Source organism: Rhinoderma darwinii, chromosome 2 (genome assembly GCF_050947455.1).
Source record: "Rhinoderma darwinii isolate aRhiDar2 chromosome 2, aRhiDar2.hap1, whole genome shotgun sequence".
NCBI lineage: Eukaryota > Metazoa > Chordata > Amphibia > Anura > Rhinodermatidae > Rhinoderma > Rhinoderma darwinii.
The window spans coordinates 27969943-27988911 of record NC_134688.1 but is presented as its reverse complement, the minus strand read 5'-3'; the positions used below and the strand labels follow the sequence as shown (position 1 = coordinate 27988911).

General features: G+C 42.6%; 1 protein-coding gene across 6 annotated transcripts; it reads left to right on the top strand.

Annotated features, from left to right (window-relative positions):
• Window positions 1–1639: 1639 nt before the first annotated feature.
• CCDC82 (coiled-coil domain containing 82) lies at window positions 1640–17866 on the top strand. Of its 6 annotated transcripts, XR_012881286.1 has the most exons (10): window positions 1640–1741; window positions 2576–2685; window positions 6627–7162; window positions 8918–9086; window positions 10649–10741; window positions 11357–11481; window positions 12690–12860; window positions 14675–14880; window positions 15024–15142; window positions 17600–17686. XR_012881286.1 is itself a non-coding variant. In XM_075851514.1 (9 exons), exons 3-8 carry the CDS (start codon window positions 6662–6664, stop codon window positions 14876–14878), a joined length of 1263 nt encoding a protein of 420 aa, XP_075707629.1. In that variant the 5' UTR covers window positions 1640–1741; window positions 2576–2685; window positions 6627–6661; the 3' UTR covers window positions 14879–14880; window positions 17600–17684. The 6 variants fall into 6 exon arrangements, 5 of the variants coding, with proteins under 5 accessions (XP_075707629.1, XP_075707626.1, XP_075707628.1 ...); XM_075851514.1 differs by lacking the exon at window positions 15024–15142 and having other exon boundaries at window positions 17600–17684; XM_075851511.1 differs by lacking the exon at window positions 15024–15142 and having other exon boundaries at window positions 1642–1741; window positions 6648–7162; window positions 14675–14854; window positions 17600–17866.
• The last annotated feature ends 1103 nt before the right edge of the window (window positions 17867–18969 follow it).

Genomic DNA, 18969 nt, shown 5'->3' with positions numbered 1-18969 from the left:
CCATTGAAGTCAATGGGAGGTCGGAGGCGGAAGCGCCCGAAGATTGGGCATGTCGCTTCTTTTTCCCGCGAGGCAGTTTTACTGCTCGCGGGAAAAAGACGCCGACGCCTCCCATTGAAATCAATGGGAGGCGTTCTCGGGCCGTTTCTGCCGAGTTTTGCGACGCGGTTTCCGCGTCAAAAAACTCGGCAAAAGACCCGTGTGAACATAGCCTTACATTCTTATTTTTCCATGGACATAGCCATACGAGGGCTTGTTTTTTCAGTAGGAGTTGTATTTTTTTAATGGCACCATTTAATGTACCATATAATATACTGAGAAAACGTGAAAATCTTTTTGTTGTGGGGTGGAAAGGAAAAAACAGCATTTCCTGCATTGTATTTTGGCTTGGTTTGTACGGTTTGTACATATTTACTTTGTTCTGCAGGTCAGTGCGATTATGGATAATTACTATCGTTTTATTCATGTTTTTAACTACTTTTACCAAATAAAAACAATTGTTTTGTGTTGCTGTAGTCTGAGACCCATAACTTTTTTATTTTCCGATTGATGGATCTGAGGGCTTGATTTTTTTTATGGGGCGAGCTGTCGTTTTTATTGGTACCATTTTGGGGTACATACAATTTTTGATCACTTTTTATTCCATTTTTTTCAGGAAAAAAAGGACCAAAATACAATTTATTTATTTTTTTAATGTCATTTACCGTGCAGGATATATAGTTCTATTGTAATTGTTCCGATTGTTACTGGCACGGCCATAGGAGTAAAGTTTGTTTCTCATTGTTTTACAGTAAAAAATAAAAAAAGTCTGTAACGGATTATATACCAAAAAATGTAAACGGGTTGTCTGGGCACATGGTTTTCATACTGATGACCTGTACACAGGATAGGTCATCCGTATATGATCAGTAGGGATACGGTAGGGGTCAGACATCCAAATCCCGCAACAATCAGCAGTTCCGGCTGCCTCTGGATGGCTCCAGACACAGTATAGTGGCCGTGCAGTACTGCAGCTCTGCTCCTATACAAGTGGATCTAGTGTATGGAGCCACCTACTTCCGGAACCGACCACAGCGTAACCTCGGATCGCCGGATGCAGCTGATCAGTGCAGGGTCCGGGTGTCAGACCCCCACCGATCATTTACTGATGACCTGTCCTGTGGATGGGTCATCAGTATGAAAAACCACCCCGTGCCCAGACAGCTCCCGGGCATGCTCCATACAACCACTGTACATCTATGGCGGATGTTGATCGCAGGGGTCCCTGTCTCCGACTTTGAGAACTATTGCTATAGCGACGACATGACAGGGCCAGCGCCTGAAATCCAGCACCATGACACATTCAGCTCTGCTAAATCTGCATATAAATATGTCCTTATTATCCGTTACATAAGCAGCTGAGGCAGAACCTCTTGGTAGGGCGGCACACAGGGCATCGAGGCTGGTAAAAGTTTATTCATTGACAAAAAGCGCCATGAATTTTCCAATGGCAGCACGAACTAGGCTTGCCAGCGCTGCCCAGCTCCCCACATGCCTGAGCACGGCAATGCAGCTGCCGACGACGTCCAATCTCCGCCCGCTCCCTCTATGTCCCCGCCTTCAGAGCGCAGCTCGGGCACGCCCCCTGTGCTGGAAACCGAAAGTAAACTACACACAGAGGGCGTGGCTTATTTTTCATTGACGTATAGAATAGAAGCGTGGCGTGTATGGATTTGCATTTGTCGTATGGCGGTGGTCGCCGGTGAGCCGAGCTCGTCATATCACGTTTTGTGTTTTATATTAACCCCTGCCGTGCTGAACCTCATGCACCGTGGCTGCGGTGTAGTTCTAGAGATGTGACGTATGTGGTGATGGGATGATATAAAAAGAAGGCGCTTACATAGGTTCATACCTTGCTGCAGCTCCCTGCGTGGTTTACAGGGGGTTAATAGAGCTGCAGGCCCTCATCACATTCATCTGCGTTCACATGTTGTGTTTTGACTGGTGTGACCATGCGTTATGCCATGAATTGAATGCATTTTTTACAAGCTGTTTTAAGCCATTTATTTAGTATAGAGAAGACGCTTGAAAGTGTCAAACCGACCTCCCGTCCCAGATTCAGCAGGACAGCCCCGGATTTCAGGACGCAGAGACAGTTGAATCCAATGCTGAAGCAGGGAACCGTCAGCTCCCTGCTCCAGCATTCAACTATGGAGTCCCCTGGCCAGAGCAGCGCAAGCTGTCTGGCCTGGGGACTCCTGTCTTGGCAAAGCCCTTGATGTCACTGTCCATATATGGACAGTGATGTCAATGGCTCCTCCAGGAGCGGAATCCCCGTCCATAGCATTGCCGACTCTCCAGGGATTCCTACGTCTTAAAGTTCCTAACCTCACTGTCCATATATGGAAGGTGACTTCAGGGGCTCTTCCTAAAGCAGATTCCCCGGCACTGGTGCGACCTGCAAGGGGGGATGCTGTCTACAGCTGGGTGGGGGCGCTATCTACAACGCGGCGGTAGTAGCTACAGGGCGGTGTGGCTATATACTAGGAATCCCTAGTAACTGCTTTTCCATACTGTATCATTTTGTTCTCCACAGGACAGCAGTTCCATTGTGAGGCAGGGACAGAACAGGTCGCAGCTTCTCAGACGGGGCAGACCAGGCCGGTGACGAGGCGGAGCTTACTCTTGCTGCACGGCGCGACGGAGGTACTAAAGAATCGATTAAACGATTGTTGAAAAAACAGAATCATCAGAGGCCTTGAGGGCAAATTAATCAAATACATTTTCATTAATCGCCCAGCCCTAAGAGCAGGTGTATCGTGCGTTGAATCTTGTATCCGTTAGGTCAGCGGGACTGTCGGGTTCAGTGAAAGCTGGTCCTTCATATCTCTGACACGCAGAATCGAGCTGTTCACAATCACATAAGTTCATAACTTAAATGTTATCGATTACAGGTGGATCCTGTGACACGCAGGGCCCGCTGTCACTGAAGCAGTCAACCCCTCTGATCTGACGGATTCAGGTTTCAGCGCAAGATACAGCTGCTCTGCATACAGGATACATAGAAGCTGTATGTCAAAAAGTACAATTTTTTAAAAGATAAAAACCAATGAAAAAGTTGGCTAAAATCCAATAATATCTTGTTTAATTAATATACACACACATACACACACATACATATATATATACACTACCGTTCAAAAGTTTGGGGTCACCCAGACAATTTTGTGTTTTCCATGAAAACTCACACTTATATTTATCAAATGAGTTGCAAAATTACTAGAAGATATAGTCAAGACATTGACAAGGTTAGAAATAATGATTTTTTATTTGAAATAATAATTTTCTCCTTCAAACTTTGCTTTGGTCTTGGAATGCTCTATTTGCAGCAATTCCAGCATTGCAGACCTTTGGCATTCTAGCTGTTAATTTGCTGAGGTAATCGGGAGAAATTTCACCCCATGCTTCCAGAAGCCCCTCCCACAATTTGGATTGGCTTGATGGGCACTTCTTGCGTACCATACGGTCAAGCTGCTCCCACAACAGCTCTATGGGGTTGAGATCTGGTGACTGCGCTGGCCACTCCATTACAGATAGAATACCAGCTGCGTGCTTCTTCCCTAAATAGTTCTTGCATAATTTGGAGGTGTGCTTTGGGTCATTGTCCTGTTGTAGGATGAAATTGGCTCCAATCAAGCGCTGTCCACAGGGTATGGCATGGCGTTGCAAAATGGAGTGATAGCCTTCCTTATTCAAAATCCCTTTTACCTTGTACAAATCTCCCACTTTACCACCACCAAAGCAACCCCAGACCATCACATTACCTCCACCATGCTTGACAGATGGCGTCAGGCACTCTTCCAGCATCTTTTCAGTTGTTCTGCGTCTCACAAATGTTCTTCTGTGTGATCCAAACACCTCAAACTTCCATTCGTCCGTCCATAACACTTTTTTCCAATCTTCCTCTGTCCAATGTCTGTGTGCTTTTGCCCATATTAATCTTTTCCTTTTATTAGCCAGTCTCAGATATGACTTTTTCTTTGCCACTCTGCCCTGAAGGCCAGCATCCCGGAGTTGCCTCTTCACTGTAGACGTTGACACTGGCGTTTTGCGGGTACTATTTAAAGGGAATGTGTTGCCAGAAAAACATGTTGTTTTTTTTTTAATTAAACAATTAGTGTGTAGGTGATTAAACATTGTTCAATTTTTTTTTTTTTTTTTCACGAGTCTGGAAATATTATAAATTAGATTCTAATTTATAATATTTCCCATTGCTGGTCACTAGATGGAGCTATTCCCAAAATTGCAGCATTGCATGTGGTAAAGCAACCACATTGCTTTATGCTGCAAAATTGGGTAAAAAGCCCTCGCTCTAGTGAGCTCTCAGCATCCCCCCCCTCCTTTATCCTGGCTAGTGCCGGGATAAACGAGGGGTTTGAACGGTCTAACCTCCTACACTGTGTGTCGCCATTTTTTGAGCTAACACACAGTGTAGTAGGTTTACATACAGTAGTAAACGTACACAAACACGAACATACATAGAAATCTCTTACCTGCTCCTGCCGCCGCGGCTCCCTCCGGCCCGTCCGCTCCGTCTGCTGCCGCTGGTCCAAGTGCACAAGTCCGGAAGCCGCGACCGGAAGTAGTAATCTTACTGTCCGGCCGCGACTTCCGGTCCACAGGAAAATGGCGCCGGACGTCGCGCATTTCAAATTGGACTGTGTGGGAGCAGCGCATGCGCAGTTCCTACACAGACGGCGTACACAGAAGTGGATGGGACGGGACCCGTTCGCAGTCCCTATGGGACTGTGGCTGCCGTATTCCATGTCTGTATGTGTCGTTAATCGACACATACAGAAATGGAACAAAAAATGGCAGCCCCCATAGGGAAGAAAAAGTGTAAAAATAAGAAAAAGTAAAACACAAACACACAAATAAATATAAACGTTTTTAATAAAGCACTAACATCTTTAACATATGAAAAAAAAAATTGTGATGACACTGTTCCTTTAATGAAGCTGCCAGTTGAGGACCTGTGAGGCGTCTATTTCTCAAACTAGAGACTCTAATGTACTTGTCTTGTTGCTCAGTTGTGCAGCGGGGCCTCCCACTTCTCTTTCTACTCTGGTTAGAGCCTGTGTGTGCTGTCCTCTGAAGGGAGTAGTACACACCGTTGTAGGAAATCTTCCGTTTCTTGGCAATTTCTCGCATGGAATAGCCTTCATTTCTAAGAACAAGAATAGACTGTCGAGTTTCACATGAAAACTCTCTTTTTCTAGCCATTTTGAGAGTTTAATCGAACCCACAAATGTAATGCTCCAGATTCTCAACTAGCTCAAAGGAAGGTCAGTTTTATAGCTCCTCTAAACAGCAAAACTGTTTACAGCGGTGCTAACATAATTGCACAAGGGTTTTCAAGTGTTTTCTAATCATCCATTAGTCTTCTAACACAGTTAGCAAACACAATGTACCATTAGAACACTGGAGTGATGGTTGCTGGAAATGGGCCTCTATACACCTATGTAGATATTGCATTAAAAACCAGACGTTTGCAGCTAGAATAGTCATTTAGCACATTAACAATGTATAGAGTGTATTTCTGATTAATTTAATGTTATCTTCATTGAAAAAAACTGTGCTTTTCTTTCAAAAATAAGGAAATTTCTAAGTGACCCTAAACTTTTGAACGGTAGTGTATGTGTGTGTATATATATATATATATATATATATATATATGTATATATATAAAATTACTTAAAGATTTACATAGCCTTTAAAGGGACTCTGTCGCCAGTTTATCAATTCCCTATCTCCTAACTAATCTAGTGATTTGTTTTAAAAAAGCGTTTATTATTTGCAATGTTATGAGCATTTTTCTAAATATGCTAATGTGGCTCTAATAGCCAAATAGGAGGTGACTCTTTTCACTCTGGGCGGTGTAATGTTTTCTGTATGACGCTGTCCAATCAGCATACAGCTTCTCCCCCTTCCCTGCCCAGCAACACAGCCTGATCTTCTAGTATATTTTCCGATGTTTTTTAGTAAGCGTGTGAACATAGCCTTACTGAAGAAGGTCACAGTTTAGCCTCCCTGACTCTAATCTCTCCCCTTATTTAGGAGAATATTGAGGGAAGGATAACCACACTGTCCTCCCCAGCAGGCAGAGATGGTACTGGCTCTAGCTGCTCATGTGATGCTGTATTGAGGCATCATGGGATTGATCGCATTGCACAGGGGAAGAGAAAGCAATGTGAAATCTAATAAGCAAGATGGCGTCTGATCAGACGCAGACAGAAAACCGGATTGCAGAAAAATGAGTAAAATGCCCTTCATGGAAGTCCAGAGTTTGACAGAAAATCCGGTGTGGGCCCTGTGATAAAAAATTGTGGTGTTCTCCGCTGGATGTCTTCTTTAAGGAAGCTAAATACTTGGTTTTGAATTACATATCAGCATTAAAGGGGTTAAATCATTAAATCGTATAATCAGCGCGACGGGGGGCAAGAATGTATATTAGCGAGTGTACTCACATACTTCAGTGAGTATACTGTTAAAGGGTTCAAGTGGAAACCGAAAAGTATTAAGATTTTTTTTGCGTGCCCAAAAACAATATTTTCATTAAAAAATTATTTATTTTTTATTTTTGAAAGCCAGTGTTCTTGATCTTCCAGCTGCTCCTGTAAATATGGAAACTACATCTAAAAACTATAACACGAGGCAGAAAAGAAAATTGGTTGAACCAACCCTGAAATCGAGAGTGGACTGGAAACGTACTAAGAAGGACACCATCTCCTATATCCTGGACTCTGTTGAGTCGTTAACTTCAGAGGAGGAAGAATCGGAGGAAACGGATGAAGAAAGTGACGACAGCAGCTGCACCGGTGAGTCTGAAGACCAATCAGAAGAAACTACAATTCCTGAAGAAGATGGAGAAGAAGAACGCATCAAAAAACCTAGACTCAAAAAATCAGCCATGATAGGCAGTGATAGCAGCTCTGACAGTGATGGACCTGGTGAAAAAGTAACTGTCAAACGAAGCTGTGTTATTAAGGAAGATGACAGCGATGAAGCGGATGACAAGAAGACCAAGGCTCACATCAAAAAACAAAAGAGGTTGGAGACGCTCAAACGGTTGGCAGAGAGGCAGAGGTCCCGAAGCCGGAGCATCAGCCATGAGGCTACTGAGGTAAAATTAAGTCCTCAAGCTTTCCTCTTTTGTCACTTCTACTCAACCAATATGGCCACCATTACAGCTATTACATGAGAGTTGTCACTAAAGGTGGCCATACACATTAGATAAATGTTGGCTTCAACGAGCAATCCTGGCGGGTTTTGTCATGGGTTGGCCCGACGCTCCACGATGGCTGGTTTTGAGGGAAAGAAGGATATTGGTTTTCAACATGCCTAATCCTTTCTTCTTTCAGGAGATAAGCAGCTGCCAGAGGAGTCTTCCCATCTAAAGATATAGGCATAATTGGCCGAGCATAACCGACAGCTATCCTAAGTCTATGGCCAGCTTTATCTTCTGTAGACTACTGAGTGGCATATTTGCTTAGGGGCAAAAAGACTCTTTAGGGCAGGATACAGACTTGTCTACATAGGGCTCTACCTTCCTACTAGTTTCCCGAATATTTTGCACTCTATATATACGCTAACCCTCTAACATCCCATATGTCAGGCGTTGGGATGAGTCCACAAAGGCATAGGGTACATATTTTATGAAATGAATGACCGATTACACATAATGATAAGCTGTTTTGTACGAGTGCCACTGGTGCCAATCTGAGTCATGGTATGGAAGACTTCCGTACAGAGAGTATCCTTTCTCCTGTTACAGATTTCGAAGAGCATTTCAAACAATTGCGTAAAAATTGTTATATATTAATTCATCAAAAGTTAGAACGGCAGGCAAAATTTGGTAATCACATTTTTTTTTTACTTACAGAGATGTTGCCGTTTTTCTATTTTGTTGCAGCGGCCATTTTGCAAAAGTGAAAACAGGAAGTGCAGCCATATTGATTATCACCTTTGAGTCTTCTCAGAAACTGATATTAAACTCTCAATATGTTATTGAGAGAACATGGGGACAAAAGGACCGTTTTATCATTTGTTTCTAAGAAGAAAATTTAGAAGTAACAACCAATAGGGCTACCAAAAATGGCACCATCACAGCTGAACAAATAAAAGCCAAATATCTATATAAGTAAATAAAATTTAATTGCTGCTCTAACTTCTAAATAACAAGTACATACTCATTTTTACGGTTTGGGTGGAAATGCTCTGGCTGGTGACGGTCCCTTTCTCGGGTTCCTTTTTATCCTAATTCAGTCAGGTCTCACGGACTCCTTCAGCAATGGTTGGATATTACTGGAAGATTAAATATCTCACACTAAAGGTTCCTATACAGATTAGATGACAGTCCGACGCACCGGACAACTATCCAATGTGAATGGGGCTGTCCCGACTTTGGGGAGAGTAGACTCAGGCTTGTTGGATTTCAAAATGCCCGATCTTTGGTTCCAATGGGGGATTAGACCCTTCTGGCAGCGACTTTTTCCCATTACCCCATTGAAAACACTGGCGCACGTGCATGTGTGTGGGTGAGTTGGAAGGAATAGCTGTGGGTTGAATGAGTGTTGTGCCCACAGCTATCTAATGTTAATGGCCACCTTTAGTCCAGATGGTCAACCCCTTTAACTTAAAGGGATTGTCCAGTCCCAAAAATGTATGGCCTGTTCTCAGGTTAGGCCATCAATATGTGATTGGTCAGGGTCCGACTCCCGCCGCAGCCACTTCCAAACAGCTGATTGGCGGGGGTTCCGGGAGTCGGACCCCGACCAATCACATATTGATGGGCCCGCAATTTTTGGGGACTGGACAACCCCTTTAACTGAACTCTAGTATGTCACTCTATTTGAAATGTTATTTTGCTTTATTGCAGGAAAGTCCACATGATGCATATGCACCCTTGACCCCAGAAACACTGTGCCAGAGCGAGGAGGATAGCAGCAATCTGTCAGACTTCATAGTACAGGATGAAGAAGAGAACAATGATGGAAATCCAACATCAAGCTATCAGGAACTCTTCAAGAAGCATCACATTTCCCTGTGTAAGCCCCATTGTTTGACCTGTATATTGAATACAGGTGATAGCACTGCAGTATATAACTTGCTCGTGTACATTATATATAGATGTGATTTCGGTTATCTATGTTTGTTAATAAGGGATTTTTGCTTAATTTAGTAGAACCAGGCTTAGCCTTTAATAAAGGACATTTAAATTATCCTCTAAAAAGTATGAATAAATTGACACCTGGGCGTTACTATTTTCTGTGTCAGTGTCAAAGAAAGGGGTGTGGCTTAGCAGAAAGGGGCGTTTCTTGAGAGGCGCCACACTATCCTCCAATATTGGCTCAAAATTTTGTCGCAAAAAACTGCGCCGGTATTCTCATCACTCTTGCTTAGTCTGACTTGATATGGAAGATTTTTTATCATTCTTTAGGTTTTAAAGCCGGCCATACACATGAGATAGCGTGTCCGTCCGACAGCTATTTCACCCGACTACACAATAAACATGCATGCTCGGATCAGCTGAGAGTGCATGGTTTTTTTCAATGAATCACATAAACAACACAAGTTTGGACAGCACATTCCAACAAAATGAAACTAAAAGTGTATACAGGCGCAAATATAGCGCCTGTGACTGCAAATATATACAGCACACAAGAAAATGGTGACCGCACACTGCGAACACTAATGTCACCTAAGCCACTAAATATAAATAAATATGCATTACTGCTAAATCTACTTACAATAGGGAGGTTCTTAGCGAACATTTTGATCCAATTGTGTGAGCCCACATGCCACGACAAGACGTCATCTATAGGTGGGAACCTACTCTGCACATACACCCAGAACTGGGACTAAGCCTACATATATATCTGGGGATGGTAGGATCCAGCATTAAACTAATTAAAATCACCCAGGGCAGAATGGGAGGAGTGCAAGATCAAAAATGGAGGCAGCCACTAACCCCACATATATGAATCACATAAACAACACAAAAGTTTGAACAGCACATTCCAACAAAATGATACAAAACGTAACGTGTATACAGGTGCAAGAACGCCTGTGACTGCTAATATATACAGCACACAAGAAAATGGCGACAGCACACTGCGAACACTAATGTAACCTAAGCCACTAAATATAAATAAATATACATTACGCACAATTTGATCAAAGCGTGCACTAAGAACCTCCCTATTGTAAGTAGATTTAGCAGTAATCATATTTATTTATATTTAGTGGCTTAGGTCACATTAGTGTTCACAGTGTGCTGTCACCATTTTCTTGTGTGCTGTATATTTCAATGGGCAGCGGGGAATAAGCCGTGACCGATACATGCCAGCAGCTTATCTCCCACAGCAACAAAGGACCCCTCTTCTCCCAACATGCCTATGAGTCAGGAGGCCCCCAATAGACATTAGATCGTTGGCTGATCCCGCTAAAATCTGCTGGATTGGACGACTTCTATCTTACGTGTATGACCAGCTTTAAACATTTAAAATGATTAGATTTCCCTGACCTCAATCAAAAGCTTCATATTATTACCACAATTTTATGTGGTAATGAATTAAGGACTATGATGCATTTATGTTTTTCCTTACAGCTGCTTGCCATGACTTGTCCTCCCATCTTCACAAAGTGATTAAGGCATTCCTAATTAATATCATTGATAAGAAGTTTTTGACAACACTGTACGGTGAGTGAATTAATGAAGGGGTTGTCCAGTCCCTAAATATGTATGGCCTAACCTCAGGATAGGCCATAGATATCTGATCGGTCAGGGTCCGACTCCAGGGACCACCGCCGATCAGCTATTTTGAAGAGGCCACAGCGCTCGTACAAGCGCTACTTCCCCCTCATTCCATATCTGCTCAGTTTGTGAATCGCCCACACACATGTAGTGGCGGTTTACAGTACTACAGCCTCTTCCCATTAAAGTAAATGGGAGAAAGCTGTTATATTATATAAATCACTGCTACAAGTGTGTAGGCGATTCACAGCACGAGCAGGAATGAAGAGGAATCAGCAGTCGTACGAGCACCATATCCCCTTCAAAACAGCTCATCGGCGGTGGTCCCTGGAGTCGGACCCTGACCGATCAGATATTGATGGTCTATCCTGAGGATAGCCCATACATTTTTAGGGACTGGACAACCCCTTTAAATGCTATGCACACCTTTTGGGGCTTTTTTAACATTCTTTCTACCATTTTGCCCTGTAATTTTTTCAGGGGTGGAAAAGGTTGTTATTTTCAACACTTATATTTCCAGCATGTGTTTCTGTGACATTGTATATTGTGCTTACTCTGTAGAAGGTGTAAGAAAAAAGAGATACGCTAAAGATATGCTGAACTCACTGAATTATTTGGATGACCGTATCATACGCCCGCGCCTAGAGAGACTTACAACAAGCTGTCGATGGACTAAAAAATACGAGGTAGTCTACAGAGGAGAACTCCACCTTGTCCCTAACTGGGACAAGTTTGTGAAGGCTGTGGTATATGGCCAGGGATATGGTATCACATGCAAGCACACAAAATTATCTTTATGTTTGCTATAAGTCATAGTCAATATAACCGCGTTGGCGCTGATCGCTGCTGGGGCGGCTTGTCTATCTCCCAGTGATCAATTGCTATGGCCTGCGGGAAACTGCGCGGCCAATCAACTGTATGAAATTCTTTTTTTTTCCGCCGGTTTCTCTTGAAAGTGTGGGTTCACATTCAAATTAGGTTTAAAAGGTGCTGATCTCACTTCTGGAACCTAAGGTGAGACTGCACCTATCAGGCATTTATGGCATTCCAACAGGATAGGCCAAATTGCTTCAGATGGTAATACTCCTATAAGAAATAGCTCATAAACTTACAAATAAACATATTTGAAATATACCTTTATTACATTTTCAACTTTGTTCTAGTATATCATCCTTTCCTACTAATAAAAACAATTAGTTGACTTCTACACTGCAGTCTGGCTGTGTAGTCTGCCCCGCCCATTCACAGCTAGTACAAGGCAGTCAGTGGGCGGTCCAGACTACACAGCCAGGCTGCTGTGCACCAATCAACTATTTTTTTTACTTTGTCTCGGAGCAGTAGAAGATGCTGCTGGAGACAAACAAAGCGTTGAAGCTAATCAAAATATATATATATATAGCTCGGCTGTTTCCGTAACTTTTATAGAACTGGAGAGCGACACCCACATGCGCGGCCGCATCTCCAACTATTAGGGGACCCCCGTTCTACCCAGAAGTGGGACGCGCACTTGTGATACATTTATGGTATATCCTGTGGATATGCCATAAATGTGTGAGTGGAGAATAGCCCTTTAATGGTCAAAGAAATGTCAGTGGACTAATACAGTCTCCAGGAAATGGAATAAAGCCCATCCCCCAGGGACCACAGAGTGACAGAGGACTTGCACACAGAACCTTATCTGTGTGTATTATGTTACTATTCGGCCTTATCTAGGACTCCAGCAGATCAATCATCTATCGTCGAAACCCCCTGCCCTTTGCTGACCTTATTCTAGTCTACACCGCAAAACACCACCAAAAAGAAATGTTGGCAAGAAAATAAACCTGATTTAAATAATATGTCATTTTTTGATGATACATTGCTTTTGACGTAACAACGCTCGTTATTCTTGTAGGAGAGGATAAACTGCTATCCCCACCTTCATGTGCAGGACATACCGACTAAGAAAACGCTCTGTAAAGCCTGTAACTTAAAGCGTGTATGCCGTTACCGGATGACCCTATCAGGACAAGCCTACGATAACAAGACGCTAGAAGATGACGACTTCCTGCACGATGATAAGCAGGTAAAATCCCATACCCTATGAAAAGCCTCATGCACACATCCGTGCTTTTGCGGCCGCAATTTATCTGCATTTTTGTGGATAAATTGCAGACTTATTCTTTTTTTAAGGCCCCATGCACACGACCTTGGTTTACACGGATCCGTGTGAGGCCGCAAATCCAGACCGCAAAAACTCAGGACATGTCATTTTACGGTCCGGATTTGCGGATTTACCATTACTGATGAATTGTTGAGGATCTGTGAGTCCTGATGGCTCACACATGCACAACAAAGGTTTTTTGCGTTCCAATGGACCGCATTGGACTCGTGGTTTTGCGAACCGCACCAATGTGGTCGTGTGCATGAGGCCTTATTGTCGTGTTTTGGGACTACAAAGGCCATAAAGTAAAGAAAGGAAATCCTTTTGATGTCAATGTAAATGTAATCCCATACCTCATTGAGATAAACGTGACCACAATATTTGTCAGTCTGTAGGAATTCTGCATGTTTCCCTCATGTAGAAATCTGGTGGAGATCACAGAGGTTACATTTCTCCCGATCCCTTCCATTTTTGGTTGGAAGAATGCTTAAGGGGCGGGGCTAAGCATTTGTGGTCTCCTATTGCAGACAGTGGGGAAGCCAAATTGCCAAATTGCCTTACAGGCAGACTAAGGATTGTAAGGGTCTGTTCACATCACCTTTGGCTTTCCGTTCCGTTGGAGGTTTCCGTCGGGTGAACCCCGCAACGGAAAGTCAAACTGAAACCACAGTTTCCGTCACCATTGATATCAATGGTGACGCAAACATTGCTAATCGTTTCCGTTCGTCACCATTCCGGCAGGTTTCCGTTTTAACGACGGAATGAATAACGTAGTCGACTGCGCTATTGATTCCGTCATTAAAACGGAAACCTGCCGGAATGGTGACGAACGAAAACCATTAGCAATGTTTCTGTCACCATTGATATCACTGGTTACTGAAACGGAAGCTGTGGTTTCAGTTTGACTTTCCGTTGCGGGGTTCACCCGACGGAAACCTCAGACGGAACCCCGGAGCGGAAAGCCAACGCTGATGTGAACAGGCCCTTAGAATGAGGAGTCCATAGCTGATCTCCTGGGCAAAAGAGAAGAATACTATATATATTTCTTATAGTTTCGATACAAAGCATGATCAAAGTAGAGAAGGATATTAACCCTTTCGTGTCAGTGGTGTTTTAGGCATTTTTTTTTATGCGGGACACATAGTTGGGAATTTAACAATGTTTTCACACCTGTTTTCTAGCTCAGAAATTTTGCAAACGGCTCAAAAGTTGCAAACTTTGCAACTTTTGAGTTGCTTCCACTGCTCTCGCCACTTTAAAAAAAAGTGGGCATAGCTTAGAGGAAGGGTTACTATAAGTTACGGCACACAGTGGCATAAATGATAACGCAAATCTACTCTGGATGATTCCTGGAGTAGATTTGACTTTCTGGCTCACGAACGGCCAGAGATATATTAGGCACTTCTTACTCCAGAACTTGCTAGATTAAGACTGGTGTATGAAACGGCAGTCTTATTTAATTCCCTTTTTCACCTGGCCCTTTCATAGTGCCTTGAAACATGACTCCCATCTGTAGGCAGCACTGTTTCAGAGTGGTTGCTCCTCATCAGCACAGAGTAGGGTAGGGGTTGGCTGACATGCTTTTGAAGCGAGATCTACACAAGGAGAATTAACACCTTCCAATCGCTGTGTCAACGGCATCTAAAGATATAACTAAAGTATAACTCAACTCCGTGTTTTTAGTTTGTGATCTGAAAATAACCTACAATCATGAGATTTATCTTTCTTCCCTTTAGGTACTGGTGATTGGCAATGTATGTGCCAGTCGTACCGAAGTTTATCACCAGCTTAGACATTACAAGTATTTCCTGTACCAACGCTGTATTCCTTTTATTGATGAAAATAAGGAAGATGCCGTAAATGAAATTGTGGAGTCGGCTTTGTCGGAGATGGAAGCGAAGGACTTTCTGGAAAATGTGAGCTTCTTCAAATGGAAATAAAGGTGTATTTACATGAGTTTGTTTTTACAAATATGCTGCAGTTTTTCCGCTGTTATGGAAATCACGGCAAAATAATGCAACAAAAAGTGCAAAAAAATACACCTGTGTAAATACTCTCATTGGAGAGCTTTAACTTTATGTTGAGCGCCGTCCTAAATTGTCCCGGTCCAACTGCTCTCCGGCTGTGGACCACCTAGAACAGGTGGCATATGAAAGATGAGAATCTAATGACACCAGGATCGCAGTTCTGTGACGCAACCAGAGGTATCACCAGTTGAATACACAGTCGGGAATGGAAGCTGTATTTTATAAGATCAGGCTGTGTTGCTGGGCAGGGAAGGGAAAGAAGCTGTATGCTGATTGGACAGCGTCATGCAGAAAACATTACACCGCCCAGAGTGAAAAGAAAGAGTCACCTCCTATTTGGCAAGTATAGCCAAATTTGCATATTTAGAAAATTGCTCATAACTTTGCAAATAATTTAAATTTTAAAAAATATATTTATACTGTGGTTATCAGAAGCAAAGCGACTACTAGATTAGTCAGGAGATAGGGAATTTGTAAACTAGTGACTGAGTCCCTCTAAGTTGCAAAACTTTTCATTATACAGTGAATAATCTATATTTACCCAAAAGTGGTAAAGACCCCTAACAATTGTATTTACATGTGGTGGCTCCACCTGAATTTTTGCTACTGCCATAAGTTACAGCAGCGTTTCAATTTTTTTTAAACCGCTGCATACCCCATTTGTTGCGTTACCACCCCCTTGATCTCCGCATTGAAAGTACCGTGCTCCTTACATGCTGCACTGTAAGGCTGGGTTCACACAACCTATTTTCAGGCGTAAACGAGGCGTATTATGCCTCGATTTACGCCTGAAAATACGGCTCCAATACGTCGGCAAACATCTGCCCATTCATTTGAATGGGTTTGCCGATGTTCTGTGCCGACGACCTGTCATTTTACGCGTCACTGTCAAAAGACGACGCGTAAAATGACTGCCTCGTCAAAGAACTGCAGGACACTTCTTGGGACGTAATTTGAGCCGTTTTTCATTGAATTCAATGAAGAACAGCTCCAAATTACGGCCGTCAAAGACGCCTCGCAAAATGCGAGGACGAGCAATTACGTCTGAAATTACGGAGCTGTTTTCTCCTAATTTCAGACGTAATGGTCGTTATCGTGTGCACATACCCTGACACTTTTTCAGGGCCAATGTGGGGGAAACTATAAAACAATTTACGCTCGTTTTCTGGAGTTAAAGTTGCAATTTTTGACGCACGTCATATTTGCACTGAAATTTTGATAAAAGTGGAGTGAAAAGTGGGCAGGGTTAGCTGGGCGGTGCCAGAGTCAGTCCAACAGATTTATTATAATTTACACCAAGAATTGGCATAAATCATAGTGAAAATCTATGCCTGCCCAGAACAGGCGCGCTTCTGTTTAACACTGGCGCATGAAACGCCAGTCTTAATATATTCCCCGCGTTGTGTTTTTCCTGTATTTCTGTGGTGCATGTGAATGATGCTGCAGTATGGGTGATTGTAGCTTAATTATCTGCAAGCAATATGAATGTATGCTCCTCATTGTAAGTTTCAGAAACCGCAGCGAATCTGAATCTTTAGTCAGACGTTGATCTCTAATGCACATTAAGGGGGGTTTCCTGACGCCCAAATATTGTTTTAATATGGGAACAAAACACTAGGGAGAATTGTCGAATACACTTGTCTTTTATATTTGGCGCCATTTGTGCTTCACTTGATATTAGGTTCTCCGCCACTTCTTATACTGTCCATTGCCAAGACACATGAGCATGGCGGTCAATCACTGGCCACTGCGGTGACGTGTCTTCCGTAATGATGTCACTGCTGTTAAACGGCAGCATATTACAAGGACAGGTTCACTCTATCAATAGACCAAACGGCAAACACAATATAGTGCCATTTAGTTAATAGAACATAAAAAAATGCAGCATACACATAGCGCTCCATCCGCCCTTCTCACAAGTGACCAATAGCCGCCGCATGTCCGCATATATACAGTCACTGGTTAGAGGGGCTGGAGGAGCGCTTCCTTCATGAATACATCGGACTCATAGATATGAGTCCACTGTATTTTTGTTAGGCTGTATCAGTCAAATGGCAGAATATTTGTATTTTTTTTATGCCGTTCAGACTGTCCCTATAATATTTTGCCTTTCAAGTTGTTATTTACTTTGGACAATCCCTACTTGTTAGAATTCTCCCTTGAAAATAAGCTGATCACAAAGAGTCCTCCTGCTGGGTCCCCCAACAATCCGCTGTCTCTTGTTCTTGTAGGGAATCTAGCAGTAAGTGTTCAATTTCCCTGCAGCGCTACCACAGGGTAAACGAGGCATTACACATTTTCTATTCAAATCAATTGGTTGTTTGTATAATGAAGTACAGGACAGGTCCTCCAGAGCAAGAGACGCTTTTTGTAACCGTTGTCCACTGTGGTCAAGAGATGAGGACCCCCCTCTATTAACTCAGAATTCCCTAATAGGGTGTATGAAAATGCGTTTTCTAAACCAAATAACCCCATAAAAGTAGGACTACATATTCAGATGACAGAGCCGCGTTAAGTATATTAGAATTTTTGTGACATTTTTATGAGTTTTTGCCCATATTAAACTATTTTAGTTACATTTGATTGTGTTCTTTATTATTTCTGCTCATCTGATTTATTTTTGTTTTCTTTTAGGAAGTTTCGTTTCTTAAAGGTTTCTTGGATGAAGCAGATTTCTTCCAGGAGGAAAACAAGGACTCGCTATTTAGTTAAATTATCCTGTAAATACCAATCATCTACAGTACATCTGCCATGTATATAAACGGTGAACTTGTAGAGGAACTTGTGTACGTATACATGTATTTTATATTTTTTATGTTTTAATCTTCTATTGACTTCTTCTTCATGATTTGAAATATTTTACTTAAAGGGGTTTTCCCGTGAAGGACATTTATGACATATCCACATGATATGTCATAAATGTCAAATAGATGCGGGTCCTACCTCTGTGACCGGAACCTATCTCTACAATGGGGCCCCCTAAACCCCATTCTACCTTTGTCTGATCTCGCTGCCTCCCTGGTTATATGGTCGGGAGTTACGAAAACAGCGTAACTCGCTGAGCTGCGCTGTTTCTGTAACTCCAATAGTAGTGAATGGCAGTTATGGAAGCAGCGTAGCATGCGAGCTACACCGTTTCCGTAACTACCATTCAGTTCTATGGAACTTACAGAAACAGCGCAGCTCAGCGGGTTACGCTGTTTTCGTAACTCATGACCATATAACCTTTTTTATGGTCGGAATTCACCTCATTCAGCTGCAACATAGAGTGGCTGAACGGGGTTTAGTGGGTCCCGTTCTACAGATAGGTGCAGGTCCCAGAGGTGGGAACCGCATCTATCTGACATTTATGGCATATCCTACGGATATGTCATAAATGTCCCTCATGGAAAACGCCTTTAAATGTTTTCATCATGATCAGCCCAGTTTCTTTTCAAGACCTGTTCTTGTCCTCGGCTATGTTCTTAAAGTGAACTGGTAACATCTCCTGACATGTCTATTGTAGTAAACAATTGTTTTCCCCATAAAATAACAATCCGGGAACATATTTTCTTATTACTCTGTGTTGTGCCGTTCCTCTGTTATTCCTGTTAGAAAAGTATGAATAAATTGTCACTGGGTGTTACTTTCCCTCTTGTCAAATGGGAGTGTCCCTCCAGTCTCTCTCTGTCAGCACTGATTGGACAGTGTCAGTCTGTGTAGGGACACACCCCCAACTGGTAACACCCAGTTGTCAATTTATTCATGTATTTCTAGGAGGAATAACAGAAGAACGGCAGAAGTCAGAGTTCTAAGAAAAGGTGCTCCAGAATTATTTCATGGGGAATACAGTTATTTTCTAATAAAAAACATGTCAGGAGAGGCGACAGGTCCTCTTTAATGTGGTAGTTGTGGATTAAAAAAAATGTGTCTACTTTGATCCAGAAACAGTTCTACTCTTGTCCATGGGCTGTATCTGGTATTGCTGCTTATCCATATTTAAGTGAACGAGCTGTGCTGTAATA

Bases quoted from the DNA above. Each gene is read 5' to 3' on its own strand.
- CCDC82 (XM_075851511.1), top strand. From the start codon at position 6,662: ATGGAAACTACATCTAAAAACTATAACACGAGGCAGAAAAGAAAATTG. The intron at 12,861-14,674 runs GTAAAATCCCAT...TCTTCCCTTTAG, and splicing joins TCCTGCACGATGATAAGCAG to GTACTGGTGATTGGCAATGT. The intron at 14,855-17,599 runs GTGAGCTTCTTC...GTTTTCTTTTAG, and splicing joins CGAAGGACTTTCTGGAAAAT to GAAGTTTCGTTTCTTAAAGG.